The sequence below is a fragment of the Spea bombifrons genome, chromosome 12, assembly GCF_027358695.1.
Source record: "Spea bombifrons isolate aSpeBom1 chromosome 12, aSpeBom1.2.pri, whole genome shotgun sequence".
Classification (NCBI taxonomy): domain Eukaryota; kingdom Metazoa; phylum Chordata; class Amphibia; order Anura; family Pelobatidae; genus Spea; species Spea bombifrons.
In genome coordinates this window covers 6,353,011-6,368,456 of record NC_071098.1, presented here as the reverse complement: position 1 = coordinate 6,368,456, position 15,446 = coordinate 6,353,011, and the positions used below count along the sequence as shown (strand labels likewise).

The window sequence follows — 15,446 nt, the reverse complement described above, 5'->3', positions numbered from 1 at the left end:
TGCACAGAAATCTACAGAAAGAGAATTCTACAGAAGAACGAGCGTATGGTTATCATGTACACCGTGCACGCACACACATGGACTATAAGGAACACCAGCGATTTCCCCCTTTTGCTATTGTAACGGATGCTGGACCCCCATTTCAGAAGTCTTATTGGGACTGCAGTTTTACATTTCACATTAAGGGGTTAAATTGTAATGTCTTGTGTTTTCATTTTTATTTATTTTAAGAATGACTGTCTTGTCTATGTTTAAGTATGACTTCCCTAATCCTTAAACCGCTGTTGTGTGTTCGCCATTGTTGCACGTGTGATGAGATTAGTCTGGTGGTGATGTCCGTGTCATCCCTCGGCATTATGTTATGTGTTAATATTGTAAGCTTGTGATCAGGGCTCTCTCCACCTAATGTATCGAGTTGTCTTAGTCTGTCAGTACTAGTCTTGTCAGACCCCTTGAATATATATATTGTATCAAGATTCATAATATCAACACAAGACAACCACTATTACAGATGTACGTTTCAGCCCCTCATCATGGTCTTCATCAGCGACATGTGGTCGTTGTCTATCGAGGTGCAAAGTAGCAAAGAGTCTACAACTGGTCTACCTTTTACACACAGGGTGATTATACAGATGCAATTCAAATACAGGAGTCCACCTCTTGAGCAAATATTAAAAAAAAAACACACAAAACCAAAATGTAATGATAGGTTCCTTTTATGAATCTGAAATATTTTACAGTGAAAAACAGACATTCATTTTGCGCAACAAAAAAGACAATAAAGAGGAATCATGCTACGAAACAATTGTTTTACATATTACATCTAAAAAAGATCCTATTATATATATTTACAGCACAAATATAATGAAGCTAACAAATTTATTACAGCTTATATGAGACAGCAGCAGAAACCCAATCTCTACTAATAATACTGGTCACCTAATCAACATGCAAATACAAAGAAGAAAAGATTTCCGATGTTTTTGCGTTACAGAGGCAGCATTTCCTTTCACTTATTTTTATTTGAATTTAGTTGTTTTGGTTTTTGGGGTTTTTTTTTTCCACAAAAAATGCAAAGTAATACAATGCCCTCCTAGTACATTACACTGTTATTTTTTTACCAGAAAATTAAGTTTCACTTTTTTTTTTTTAAATTAAAATATTGAAATGATCTTGAGGTCTATTCTTGAGTCCACCTTTCCCTTTTCAAAGGAAGTAGAGTTAAATGTATCAGAATTTCAGATTTTCACCCCAATAACAATTTCTCTATTACGTTTTCTTAAAGACGTAAGAATTGTATGTGTTCTAGAACATATGCTTTCTGAAACGTAAGGTGATTCCAATCTACTGTTCCGATTGTTTCTTTGTATAGTTTTGGATCGCTGTTTTGAAATGTTCCGTGGTGTTTAACTCCTTCCTAAAAAGGATGACGTAACATTTCGGAGTAAAGAAGCCAATGACAATTCCAAAGACGCTGGCTAAGACGGCCACCACGTTGACGGCCGCGATGTATTTCCCCTGATACACTATGTAAGTTGTGAAAAAACCAATCCAGGAGAAAAAGTACACCAGCAGGCTGAACGAGATGCATTTGGCTTCGTTGTAATTCTCCGGTAGATCTTTTCCCATGTAGCAGAAAATAAAACAAAACATACAAAGGATTGCGATGTAAATGATTTCAAGGAACGACCCAACGGAGTCGGTCTCGGAACATTTAAAAATGATTTGATCCGGAAAGGTGGAGTAATTTTCAACTGGCACTGGAGGTTTTACCGCTATCCAGATGACAGAAATGAGTATCTGCCCCAAAGAACTTACGACAATAAAAATATCTGAACCATTCTTCTTGACCCAGATTTCATATACTTTGGGCAGATGGGTGGCCATTTTGAAAATACACACAATCTGGAAGGCATGGACCACGAGGCAAGAAAAACATACAGTAAAGCCTATCGCAAAGACGGGCTGTCTCATCATACATCCGACTGAAGTTGGTTTCCCAAAATAACAGTACAGTGTAGAACACGAAAACGCTAAAGAGGTTAGCATCACCAAACACATCTTTCCTCCGGCCGATTTAACCACGGGGGTATTTAAGTTCATCCCAAAAATAATTGAAATGCCGACGATTAATACCAACAGTACTATAATTGTAACCAGGAGAACAACAGAGATCGGCTCAGTCCATGAAAGGTATTCCAAAGTTCTGTTGTAACATATTTCGCTCCGTGATGGTGACCATTGGTGAAGCTGACAGTGTTGGCATGAGTACGGATCTGCAGAATACATGTTATATAAATAGTAATTTAAGACTGATCCACCATCAAATGCCTGTCTGAACAGTACTGTAATAAATAGGGTCATGAGGGGGAAAAGTTGAGATGGAGCACTTGGGTCCAGCTACTCTGGTGGGCTACAAGAGGGATTTGTACCTCCTTCAAGATAACTATTTTCATAGAGTAGTTAAGGAGTCAAGTGCTAGGCCGTGGCATCGTACTCCAAAGGCTATGATGGAGACTCAGATCCTTGTTAGAACATCTAAGACCCTTGGACTCATACCTAACAGTAAAGACTGGGTAGAGAAAATAAAGGGGGCTAGAAGATATTTGGAACAATGGGCCCTTCCCTTCTAGATATGGTTTTAATTGTGAATTTGAGATGTTTTGGGCTCAACAAAGCTTCTCGAATGATATTTTGTAGATGTTGACTTACCACTTGTATTCAGAAAGGTCATTTTGGGGCAATGAATGCATTCAAAACAGCAAACATGAGAACCGGTCTGTACCCTCCTCTCGCCTTTTCCACATTGTTTGGAACATATGGATTCTGGAACCTATACTCAATACAACAAGAGCAGAAGAAATGACACCCAAGCATGTTCCATTGACACCCAATAACAAACTCAGGGTTTAGTGATACGTTCTCAGGCAGTGAGACGACTTACCGAGTTGTCCTTCGTGTGCCATGTGACAGTTTTTTTCAGGTCAAGTCTTTTTGGATTATTACTGAATGAGCCGATGACATCGAAGGCCGGATTGCCTCCATTCCAGTCCCACATTACAATGTCATAACCAGTGATGGGATCTCCATTTTCATCAAAATAAATGGAATGGTTGTAGAGGCTAAAGTTGACCTTCTTCACTTGTTCTAGAAGCTGAAAACATTGAAGGACTGTGAGTGTCAAAAGACATAAAGGAACATGAACAGGTAAAGAGAAGGGGCATTGAACTAGATTTTATATCATTCATCACCCCAGGAGGGTTACGTTCGGATGGTGTAAGAGGGAACCAGAACCAGTGGTTGCTCTCTTATAACGCAAAGTGAAGGCTCTTAGTCGAAATGTTTCACTTCAACGCACACTCATGGTTTTGTGGATAACCCCATAGATTTTACTTTTATTAAAATGGTCAAATTCCTTCTAGTGAGGCTTCTTATTAGGTTACAATTGGTGTTTGGGCATGGATACTCACCTGCCACGGATGAACGGTCTCCTTACTGCATTGTCCAGACGTGCAGTTGAGTAATTCATGCAAGCCATGTGCAATTGCGTGGACAGCGGAATAAACATTGAAGGAGGCAGACATAGCAAACTGGGTCGGAATGGCCATGGTCTCTAGGGTGAACGTTTGGCACTCCTGGCATCCTTGATTACAGCCGTATTTCCGAGTGGAGCTCACATTTAATGACTTGATGTAATCAACATAAAAGTCAAGAAGCCCCGGCAGACTGAACTGGGTGACTGAGACCCCTAACACTGAGCCGATTTTCTTAATGTTTGGAATACTACCGATTTGTGAGTCAACCGACCAGCTTTCGCTGCCAATCCAAACCAAGTCGGTTACGTCTACCTGAGCTACTTCTTCAAAAAATACCCTGGCATAGGCATAGGCAGCGAAGACCACTATGACGTTGACTTTGGTCTGCTTGATATTTTCCACCATTGTCCTAATGGCTGCTCTGTCCATGGTAATCGGGATGGTTCCTTGATAAGCGACACAGATTCCATTGTTGCTGACCGAGTTGTACAGGTTTTGCACGCCTTGCCTTCCGTAAGCATCATCGCTGGCAACAACTGCGATCCACGTCCAATTGAACCTCTGTAGCATATGCAGCATGGCTTCCACCTGAAGTTTGTCACTCGGGATTGTTCGGAGAAATGAAGGAAAAATCTGTTTGCGGCTTAGTCTCTCGTTTGAGGCCGAATAACTTATCTGAAAAATAATAGAAAAATAAAAAAATCGTAATTTTTTTAAAAAAAATTATTAAAATAATCAAATTAAAATAATTTAAAAATAATATTTAAAACAATCTTGATTTTCCAGATGTATATGTGAATAAGCCAGTAAGTACCTTCTAGTTTACATGAGCCATAAATACATTTATGTTTATATTTGTCAACATTATGGCTAATTTTGATTGGTCAGATGTCAGCCAATTCATTATTGGAACTATTAACTGATTAAAAAATGTGGAATTCTTTTAAAGCCCATGCAAAAATATTTTTTATTATTTATTCTACCTACCTGGGGTATATGGAATACTCCTAGTATGCTTGCAGTAACAAAAGCAAAACTACTGCTTGCCGGTCCGACTAACGCAATGGCTTTGGAGTTAGTATAAGACTTTGTGCACTGGGAGAGAACCTTCAGGGTTCCGTATAAATTGGCCGATTCCGAGCAGGCGTCATACAGATCATATCCGAGGGTGATATTGGGAAGCAAAGTACTGGAATTGTTGATTTTTGCGATGCTGTATCTCATTGCTTGCAGTAAGTGGTATCCGTGGGCATTAAATGTCGCGCTGTAAGAAGAAGACAGCAGGTGATTCTTATATTCCGGCTCCTCCTGCTGAACTTTAACACTTTAAAAGTCAACATTAGAAACCTCATTCCTAGAACTGTTCAATACCCAAACCATTCCCAGAAACGATTATTTCATTTTTTGCTGGGAATACTTAATCGTCATGTGACACAAATGCAGACACTGATAGGTTATTGCCATAGAAACAGAAAACGCGTCCTAAAAAAAATTACAAAAATAATTAAATGACAAATCTGCTAAGGTTGCTGAGCATCCTAGAAAATGTGTAATTAGTAGAAAAGCACATTTAAATATAATATTAGTACGCCTTTATACAGGAAAGCACAACATGGTCATAAAATTAAAAAAGTATATATAAAAAGTATATATCTTATTTTTCTGTGCCTAATACACATTTGTTTTAATATGGTGGATAAAGAATGGTACATTTTCTTATTTTTCAAATATTCAAAGCTCGGCCCTGTATTTTTTTCTGCTTTATAAAAACACCGGTCAACATGTCTCAAATTTTTTTATCATCTGATATAACGTTTTTATTATGCAATAAGTCATTGGAAAAATCAAAAAAGCATACAGGATGACATTTTTTAGGGGATTTTCCTTTTTAAAAAAGGAAACTTGGTTATCTATTATTATTATTATCATTATTATTTTTATTATCATTTATTTATATAGCCCCAACAATCTACGCAGCGCTTAATACAATACATATATTCAAGGGGTCTGACAAGATGAGAATTGACAGACTAAGACAAACCGATACATTAGGAGGAGAGAGCTGGACTCGCAAGCTTACAATCTAGAGGGTATGGTGTGAGGACAATATTTAGTGTTTCTATGTTATAGCCCGGCTATGTATGCTCCACACTGTGCGATTGGTGCAAAAACCCTGAGACTCAGGGTCAAACCTGAGAGTTCCCAGGTTTGTGGATATCCCTGCTTGAATGCAGGTGACGCCAGTTTAATAACGTAATAAAGTAAAGATTTTCTTGAGAAAAGGTGCTAGTGCCATTTGGCGACTTCATAGAATCTTCATGATGGGCTATTAAAGGGTTAATATTCCAGATTCATATAGCAGGGAATATACAGATTAAATTGTAATACCAAATGCACGGTCCCCTTACCTTATGTCACAATAATCGATCTGCGGAGTCGACACCGTAGAGAAGGGCGCTCGATGGAAAGTGAATAACCCTCCGATGATGTAATCTCCAGGGGTGCTAAAGTCATTATTATAGTTCATTTGACAACCAAAAATCATATTTAAATGAAGAAGGATATAGGAATAAGAAATAAACGTCGTGAGAACAAACATAATTTGCTACGAGTCCGGGTTGCGATGCGTGCTTAAGATGTCCCACGAGAAAACAAGCAAGCCGTCTTTCGCAAATATCTGACCCGCCGTCTATTAATAGTAATATTTGCTCTGCCGTAGTGGAGATGCCGGCGGTGGCCAAATACACATTATAAGTACTGGTCCCAACCACAAAATCAGCATACCGTATTTGTGTATGAAGATCCCATTGATTGCTGTGGCAACAAAACCAATACGAAAGAGGAAACTTTAGGAGCAAAACCAATTTTATCCAAACACGAATGCCATAAAGAACTGCTAAAAACCAGGGAGAGACGACGAGTCCTCAAGAGCGCGATATAGAATTTAATATCAGATGAGAATTGTGAGTTTCCCATCCAAGCTCTCGTTTTCTTTTATATATGTTACTCTCTCGTATCGCGTTAAAGAGACACCCGAGGCAATGTAAACTCTTTAATGCATAGATCGCTGCAAGGTCCCTTTAAATGTCCGTGGTGTCCCATCGTGGTATCATTTTCGTGGTATCCTCCCATTTACCCATTTCCACCATAATTCAGCTATATCCCATGTAGGAAATTTATTCGGCCGAACACATCTCCGTTCATGTGATATCCTCACCGGCGGTCGGTTCCAGCGACGGCACTGCGAGCCCCTGTGCAGAAAGCACAACCACTGATTTTAAGTAAGTGCCACGCCAATGTGTAATGAATTGGATTGGGGAACATGCTTTCCTATAATGGTTGTTGCCAGGAACGGGATTACTGAGAGGTCCCGGGACTTTAAGGCCAGTTGCCACCAAATAACATAAGTGTGGCCATCATCTGGATACGTGCTTTACGTCTTTATACCCACACTGCAGGACCCCATGAGTAAATATTAAACCCTATCGGCCACCAGCACACGGGGCATTTGTGCCAGATCCCATTCTGATTGTTACGCAAATAATGTGTCCTACTAATGAGTGAGTGTATATATTTATAAACACGTCCGTGCGTTTTAAGTATCCATTACAGAAGATATTAGCGACTGGCTCAGCAACACATAGGAGCTGCATTTACTGATGGTGGTTATGCAAATAATATGGATAGCTCATTTCAATGAACACTTCAAAGTTAAAACAAAGCAGGCTTATTGTACTTAAGAGATGCTGATTGCCATTGAAGGTTATGATGGCCTTCACTCTTCTATCTCAGACAGCACGTTATCCTTTTGAAATGTTTTCTCCTAATCGGGGTGTAGGAGCATCATTAGCCTGCTATTTGTGGCACATGTGGGTTCAATTTGCACAAACACTTTAAATGGCCAAAGCGGACAGTCTTGTTTCATGGGGTCACGGCTGGGAGGTAGGGCTTCACCAAGACTTTTTATGTGACCTACTGATAGATGTTCTTCTTGCTCATCTATATCTAAAATGAAGAAGGTGGATGGTGGCTGAAAATGTTCACTCTCTGTAGGGATTTGCTTCTCTTTCTTCCCTTCCTCAGCCAAAGCCAGTTACATGGGGATGGATCTTCTAAGTTCCCCCCAAGAAGTGCCATGAAGGGACCACTTAAGCCTCTCAAAGAGAGGTGGGAACCAAAAGGCGTAACCATCATCAATAAGATGAATCTACTTGTATCTGGCTCTACTGTGGCATTTTTCAGTAAGGCAGCCTTGTCCCTATCAATGTCTGTGTTTGCCTGCAGACTTATTCTGTAATAAACTTTCTTCACAACCTGCCAGCCAAGGACCAAGGGAAGTAATAAATGGTGGAGTAGAAGGACCATCAGTTCTCCACATGTGCTTCCAACAACTACCAATATGATGTGCCAAACACACCACTCATAAGATACCAGATGGTTGAGCACGCCCCCAGGTTGGGATCTCCTCGGGGGATCAGGAAGCCCTTTTCTGTCACCTTAAGGCCAGATTCAAGTGTTTGCACCCATCACAGAAGCCACTCTTGGCGTTGGCCAAAAAGCTGAGAAGATGGCTATTTATGGAACTGAATAAATCATTCATATGAAGAAAGCACTTAATTTCCTGCTGTTTCTATACACATTATTGAGACTTTTAGGGCTGTAGAACCCTGCGATACCCTCAGAGTCGTATCTCGGCTGAGACATCCTCGGCCAAACCCAGGGCATTACCCCAGCCTCCCTATACCACTTTAATCTGTGGCCGCCGTCTACCACGCCGAGTGCCGGCGCTGTGGATACATGGACGTGGGAACAGTCACAACTGAGGCTGTGCTGGTTAGACGCGGCGCTCCAGTGTATGATCTCTAATAGGGCAATTAGGCACCCGGTTATGCTACATAGGTAGCCTGGGTAAGAATACACCGCTGGACGCACTCCCACACAGCATACATTCTGTGCTCATGGAAAAGACATCAGGGGAGGGAAAAAGGCTATGTAATAACACAGGACATCGCAACTGTCCTGAAAACTTTAATTGGGATTATGGAGCTCCAAAGCCAGGAAAGTGACGTCATTTCTGTGGAAATTAAATAGTTACATTTGGAAAGCATCTATTGGCTGATAATTTTGCGTCAGATTCGGGTATATTATGTAAGTGACACTGAGTCCTAAGCAGTGCAGGAGGCTGCTGAGGAGGAACACGCTCACAAGCTTCTGTTTGTCCCAAAGAACTTTATTTAATTCATTCTTCACCTCAGGCCTAATTGAACCAATCAGCGCAATGTAGGCGGAGCTAGTCGCGGCGATGCAGTGTGCGGGACAAACATAGTTCACCCTGGGATTCAGAAAGCGCTCTATCTTTACCGACACAGAGCCAGTAATTCTTAGGCACCGGGGGAAGCATGGTTGTCCCGCCTCCCTCTTCTGTACCGTAGGACTCGAGCCTGGCTCCTGGCGCACGCTTGGGGTTCGCTGGCCCTCACTCGGTGCCTAACATGAAGCATAGGCCACAGTGTGCGTGGCCCGGAGCCTCCTCCAGGAACCGGCCGGCGAAGAACGGGTCGGTACGGGCCCGTCGTACCTTGGCTGAGCGCTGCAAAGCGGCTACCGAGGTCGAAAACTGCCCGCAGAGGCCTAGCACATCCGAAGGCGATGAGCAGAGCCGGGAATCGCCGGCCATACTGGTAGAGGATGGCATCTGTGCGACTGTCCTGGCCCCTGGGCAGGTCAGTGGTTTCCATGGTTACTGGGCATGGCTGGTCCGAGCAGCGGGCATCCTGTAGCTGTGCCTGTACTGCAACCCACATCATCCTCAGGCAGGCTCGGCTAATGAAAGGTTTAGGCTGCAGGTTGAGCTGCGCTATGTGCCATGCCTGTGCCATTTTTATTATTATTATTATTAGGCTTTTAGGCCTAGCCACGTTTCACCAATCGCTTATTCTTTTCACGTAGACTTCGTGTTAAGTTCTTCTTACCGATCGCTAAAAAAAATAAACTGAACAGAATTAAACGGAAGAAAACATATGATTAGTGGAGGAATAGATACGTAAGCGTGCGCAGTGCCGCCAGGAGCTGACGGTACTCTGATCCCCTTTAATAATGTCACGTAGCATTAAAGGGCAACCAACATGTCTCGCCTCGAGTCGTTCCAAACCGCAGGTAGTGGACTCGAATTAAGTGTTACCAATAAATATTCTACCATGGGACTTGCCTTTTAAACTCAAGTCTCTTGCCGCATATGGTTTGCAATATAACGCGCACTCTTGTAGGAAGCGGTGATGCCAGTTGATGCTCCGGTTGCCAGCTAATATATCAAGCCGGTCACTGAAGCTTTAGCTAGTGCAGCTGCAGCTGAACCAATAAAATAAGTATTTGGGTAACTTTGGTAATGAGGAATTTTCACGCTTCGTTTTCACGTTTTAGAAACTTACTTTCAACGGCAAGTGCAGTTTGACGTGTCTGTACGGCAGTGTGCAGGTACTGGGCTACGTCATCCACCGGAGCCAGGCTGCCTACGAGCTGTTCTCTCCGAACACACATTCACCGCTGACCATCGAAGGACTCCTGAACAAGAAGTCATCCAAGACGCGAAAAGAGATCCGCATGGAGGCCAGATCAATGCTGCGAGGATATCTGTCTCTGGGTAACGCTGGAGTTACTGCTGAGTTTGATTCTCCCGCGTGATTGTGTATTCACTACCGTTTAAAAGTTTGGGGTCCTTGTTTTTGAAAGAAAAGCAAATTGTGTCCATTAAAATAACATGAAATGGATCAGATTTATCACTCCCATCACTCCTGTGTTCCAATGGCTTTTTATCACTCCCATTACTTCTGTGTTCCAATGGCTATCACTCCCATCACTCCTGTGTTCCAATGGCCCTTTATCACTCCCAAGTTTTAAAACAGAAAAATAAAATATGCCTCCTGGTTTTCCTCTCCCCCGTACTTCCTAACAAAAACTCTGATCTCTTCTAGATTGTAGACGGGCTGTGATGAAAAACTTTAAGTCCACGTCTTCCATTATTCTGCTGGAACGTATAGAAGATGCAGCAACAAATTATATCCGCAGTCACCCAGATTACGCCACTATATTCTCTACAAAATTGGTAAACTCTATTAGTTTCAGCACTTTTCACGTAGCTCTGAATATCCATTGATTGAAAAATCACTAGTCATTAAATTTTAACTTATTTTTTTATTAACAGAAAGAAAAACGTTCACCGTCGTTTGACAGCAAGGTTCTAAGTTCCGTGGGAATTGAAGATCGTGATGTAAATAGCGGCATCAGAATGCCCGACGAGTATGTGTCGGCAGTGCAGCAGTTAGTTCGCGCGTGTGTAGGTAAGCGTTAAGAAGCGGGTTATAAACCTATGGATTTATGTAGTCCTCGCAGCTCATGTACATGTGTCATTCTTCACAAACCATAACTGCTTCCTGTTTTAGTAATTTTTGTTTATTATAAATATATATTATTATATTACATATAAATGTAATTAATTATATTTTATATTATTATGTTATAAATAGATTATCTATCTATCTATCTATCTATCTATATATATATAATAATTTACTTTTCCCAATGTTGGTACAAAAGCCGATCACATGATCAGCTGCCAATAATTCTGTATTAATTCTACATCGTTGGCTGGCCTCCTAATTTTCTATACTATTATATTTTGACCAAATAAAAATGCTTGTTAAATGGAGCCATGGCAATTTATTTTCTCCTATAGCTGACGTAGCCCTTCAGATGAACTCAGTCGATTAAAATAATGAAATATCTGTAAAAATCTATTTAGTATCTCTGTACTATTAACCCTTTGACAGCACAAAAATGGTTATTTCTTTATCTTGTTTATTGCAGAAGAAGATAGTGGCTGCCCTATCATTCTTGTTTGCGGTCCAAAAAATGTTGGGAAATCAACTTTCAATAGATGTCTAATCAACCAATTATTAAACCAGTAAGTAAAAAAAAATATATATATATCTGTATCCACCAAATGTATCGGTTTGTCTTAGTCTGTCAATTCTTGTCTTGTCATATCCCTTGAATTTATGTATTGTATTAAGCGCTGCGTAAACTGTTGGCGCTATATAAATAAAGGATAATAATAAATAATAATAATATATATATATAGTCCCATAATTAAAATTCTTAGTAGGTTTTTACAATAAAATGTGTGTTGTAAGAAAATAACATCTATTAAATTATTTATGTGTATAAATATATATATTTTTACAATTTTAATAGAATTTTGCTTCATTTTTTTGGTGGGTAAACTGTAATGGAAGGATATTTAGATTTGTCATTGTCTTTTACTTGTTAATCTAAAATGCCTTAAATTGTCTCTCCTTCTAAGCATATCATGCGTTGGCTACCTTGAGTGTGACTTGGGGCAAACCGAATTCACTCCTCCGGGATGTGTGGCCTTGATGCATGTTACAAAACCAGTTCTCGGTAAGAGATTGAAGGTTCAGTGTCGCCGTGTAGGGTTTATGGTATACTGAGATTCCACAATGTTTTTACCCAAATAGCTTGAGCTTTTTTATATGTTTTGACGATAGGTCCACCCTTCACTCACCAACGGGACCCGCATAAAATGGTTTACTTTGGGGAAACCAGCTGCGAACAAGATATGGAGCGGTTTATCGAATCGGTGAAATATGTCATCGTGTCTCATAAAAGAGAACATCCTCTGATTGTCAACACGATGGGATGGGTAAAAGGTAACAACGAGCAGTCGCTTTGTATTTGTTTATAGTCGACGTACGCCGCCGTTCAATAGTTGGGAGTCACTTAGCAATTTCCTTGTTTTTGAAAGAAAAGCAAATTTTGTCCGTTAAAATAACATGAAATGGATCAGAAATCCAGCGCAGATGGGGTTAATGTTGTAAATGATTTTTAATGGAACATCTTCATAGGCGTACAGAGCCCTTTATCACTCCCATCACTCCTGTGTTCTAATGGCCCTTTATCACTCCCATCACTCCTGTGTTCTAATGGCCCTTTATCACTCCCATCACTCCTGTGTTCCAACGGCCCTTTATCACTCCCATCACTCCTGTGTTCCAACGGCCCTTTATCACTCCCATCACTCCTGTGTTCCAATGGTCCTTTATCACTCCCATCACTCCTGTGTTCCAAAGGCACGTTTGTTTCGCTGATCCAAGTTTTAGTTTAAAAGGCTAATTAATGGTTGGAAAACCCTTCTGCAATTGTGTTTACAGCCAGAAATGTCCTTGTTTTCCATGGAAACAGCTCAGTGACCCCAAACTTTTGAACAGTGTTGTAAAAGTCAGTAACACGGCTTTGGCCGATAATATTCTTTACGTTTTCATCATGTTATTGCTGAGTATTAACGTGTGTCCCCTTTCAGCACAAGTCATATACGTTCCTTTTGTTTTTAGGATCCGGGCTGCTGCTTCTAATCGATTTGATTCGTCTTATGTCCCCGAGTCACATTGTTCAAATCAACGCTAAGGGTATTAATGACATGGAGCCCCTGACGCTGAGCTACGTTGAAAACGCCCCTGGCTTCCTTACCAAAAGTAGCTATCGAGCCCAAAGCAGAGACTTGGGAATAGAGATTTCTGAAGACGAAGAACCAGACTATGCAGATGGCCTTTATTATAAGTCTGTGGGACATTCTCTCATTCCCCTCGAGACTGATTTCAGTGGAGCAGGAGAGGCCGGAAATGTGTAAGTGGAACCAGAGCTTAACTTTTCCCTTCATTGGACTGTTTTAATTAAACCTTCAAGTGATTAATACAGTTATAAAGATGCAGCGCTTTGTCCTAAGTGATAAAATCCTTAAAATGATGACATGGCAGATTCTGTCTGCTCCGTGGACCCGGCAGACATCCACACGACTCCGATGCAAGACACACGGATAGTCTCTCAAGTTTGTCTGCAGACCTATATTCCCTTATGTATCAATGTCCGTGGAAGCTACGTGGTCCTCAACCTAACCTGAATGAAGAACTGGAATTTGGTTGTGAATAAAGCCCGACCTTTAACCTGTCCTATCTTTTTAAGGCGATGCCATAGTGGAATCTTGCGCGATCTCGCGATGCTGGGCTATGTCAGCAAGTTGCAGCAGTTTGACCCTGAACAGGTTATTCCATTAAACAGTATGCTGCCCTATGAGGTAAGACTTTGTTTCAAATGACCTTTTTCTTGTCCTTGCAGCAAGTTAACATCCCTAATTAAAGTTCTGTAGGCAAGGGGGAAGTGACTTTAAATTAGTTTCCGATCATCATAGGGATGGGGGTTGGATCAGTGGTAGTGATATATATATATATTTATATATTTGATGGCTCTATATAAAACAAAAAATAATAATAAATATATAATATGACTCCTGTATAATAATTTCCCAAGACCTCTATAGTGTGACGCATGTCTTGCGATAGAAGAGATTCATGTTCTGTTCTTTTACAGGTGCCGTTTAACGCGGTCGCATTGCGTGTCATTCATTCAGATGTTGCCCCTTCGCACATCATGTACTCGGTCAACGCCAGCTGGGTCGGGCTCTGCCGGATGCTAGATGATATTAACAGCGTGAACGATGGCCCTGTGATATTAACTCAGACGCCAATCTGTGACTGCTTGGGATTTGGTGAGTGTATTCAAAGTATATTCCAATTCCTCCCAATAACGTATCGACGCATTCACGTTACGCTCCTACTGAAAATGTGCCGGATTAGTCGTTTTTGGTTGCTTTTGTGTCAAAGGAGACTAATAGGTCTGTAAATGGCTCTTTGTTAGGAATTGTTCGGGGGATTAACATGGAGAGAAAAGTATACCACATCCTAACGCCAGTTCCGCCCGAGACCCTACGAACGGTAAACTGTCTGCTGATTGGAAACATTTCCATTCCTCATTCCATCTTGAAGAACCAGGTAATTTCTTCTTTTTGTCTTATTTATTGATGCAAAAAACGCCATCAATCCTTGGTGCGTTACTTTAATTATTGGTTAGTACCAATATCCACATTTTCAGGCTGTACTAATTAACACATAATAATTGGGGCCACACTGAATATTGACGTTGGGTTTTGTAACATACCTTGAGATAAAGAGCCATGTTATATTTATCTATAGGAGTTTGGAAATAGGGTTTTATTATCAAAAATCCCAATAGTGATTGACAATCTCCCTTCAGACTAATTCTCCGGGCACCGGGGACTTCTTTTGCAAGATGTCTTTTTAAAGAATACGATACGTTATGAGCAAAGCCAGAAAGAAGACATTCGGTCCAGGCCTGAACCGCGATACTTGGGGTTGACATACATAATTGCAGAATAAATAAAGCTGTGACAAAAGATAACCAGAGCTATATATCGTAGTTTACAGGGTGATATTTTTTTCCTACTATTTATTTATATTATTTTTCTTACTACAGCCTGGAATTAAAGGGGAAATTCCATATGTAACTTCAGACTATGACTTTACCATTTATGGAGCCGGCAAAATGAAGAAAAACAAGCAGTTAAAGAGACGGGAACACCAATAATACCCAAAAAAAATCCAGGGATCATAAAGTAAATTGAATCGTTTTGTTTTAAATTATTCCCACTTTCCCGGTGGCCAAGAACCCATAGAATATCATTGTGTAAATATGTTTGTTTTTTTTCTACATAAAGTTCTGTTTACAAAGACTTGTTCTGCCATGAGTTTGTCAATAAAAGTTGTTTGTTAAAACAAAGCAAATTTGTAAAAAATATTGGTTAAGCGGAAGAAATGATTTATAGTGCAAACTTCTGACAAACTTGTTTCATATTTACAGAGTATTTTTTATTACCAAAAAATAAAATGAGCTACAAGGTCGTGAACGGGATTGAGTCTTAACGTAGAAGTCCCAGTATTTTTAGTCCAAATTTTTATACATGCGCGGGGTAACGGGCGCTTT

At 40.5% G+C, this 15,446-nt stretch overlaps 1 protein-coding gene across 1 annotated transcript; it reads left to right on the top strand.

The window, feature by feature from the left end:
• Nucleotides 1-8,947: 8,947 nt before the first annotated feature.
• NOL9 (nucleolar protein 9) lies at nucleotides 8,948-15,446 on the top strand. Its single transcript, XM_053451682.1, has 12 exons — nucleotides 8,948-9,259; nucleotides 9,957-10,176; nucleotides 10,508-10,638; nucleotides 10,738-10,873; nucleotides 11,400-11,496; nucleotides 11,896-11,993; nucleotides 12,101-12,262; nucleotides 12,944-13,235; nucleotides 13,572-13,683; nucleotides 13,977-14,154; nucleotides 14,304-14,437; nucleotides 14,940-15,446. Exons 1-12 carry the CDS (start codon nucleotides 9,029-9,031, stop codon nucleotides 15,048-15,050), a joined length of 1,902 nt encoding a protein of 633 aa, XP_053307657.1. The 5' UTR covers nucleotides 8,948-9,028; the 3' UTR covers nucleotides 15,051-15,446.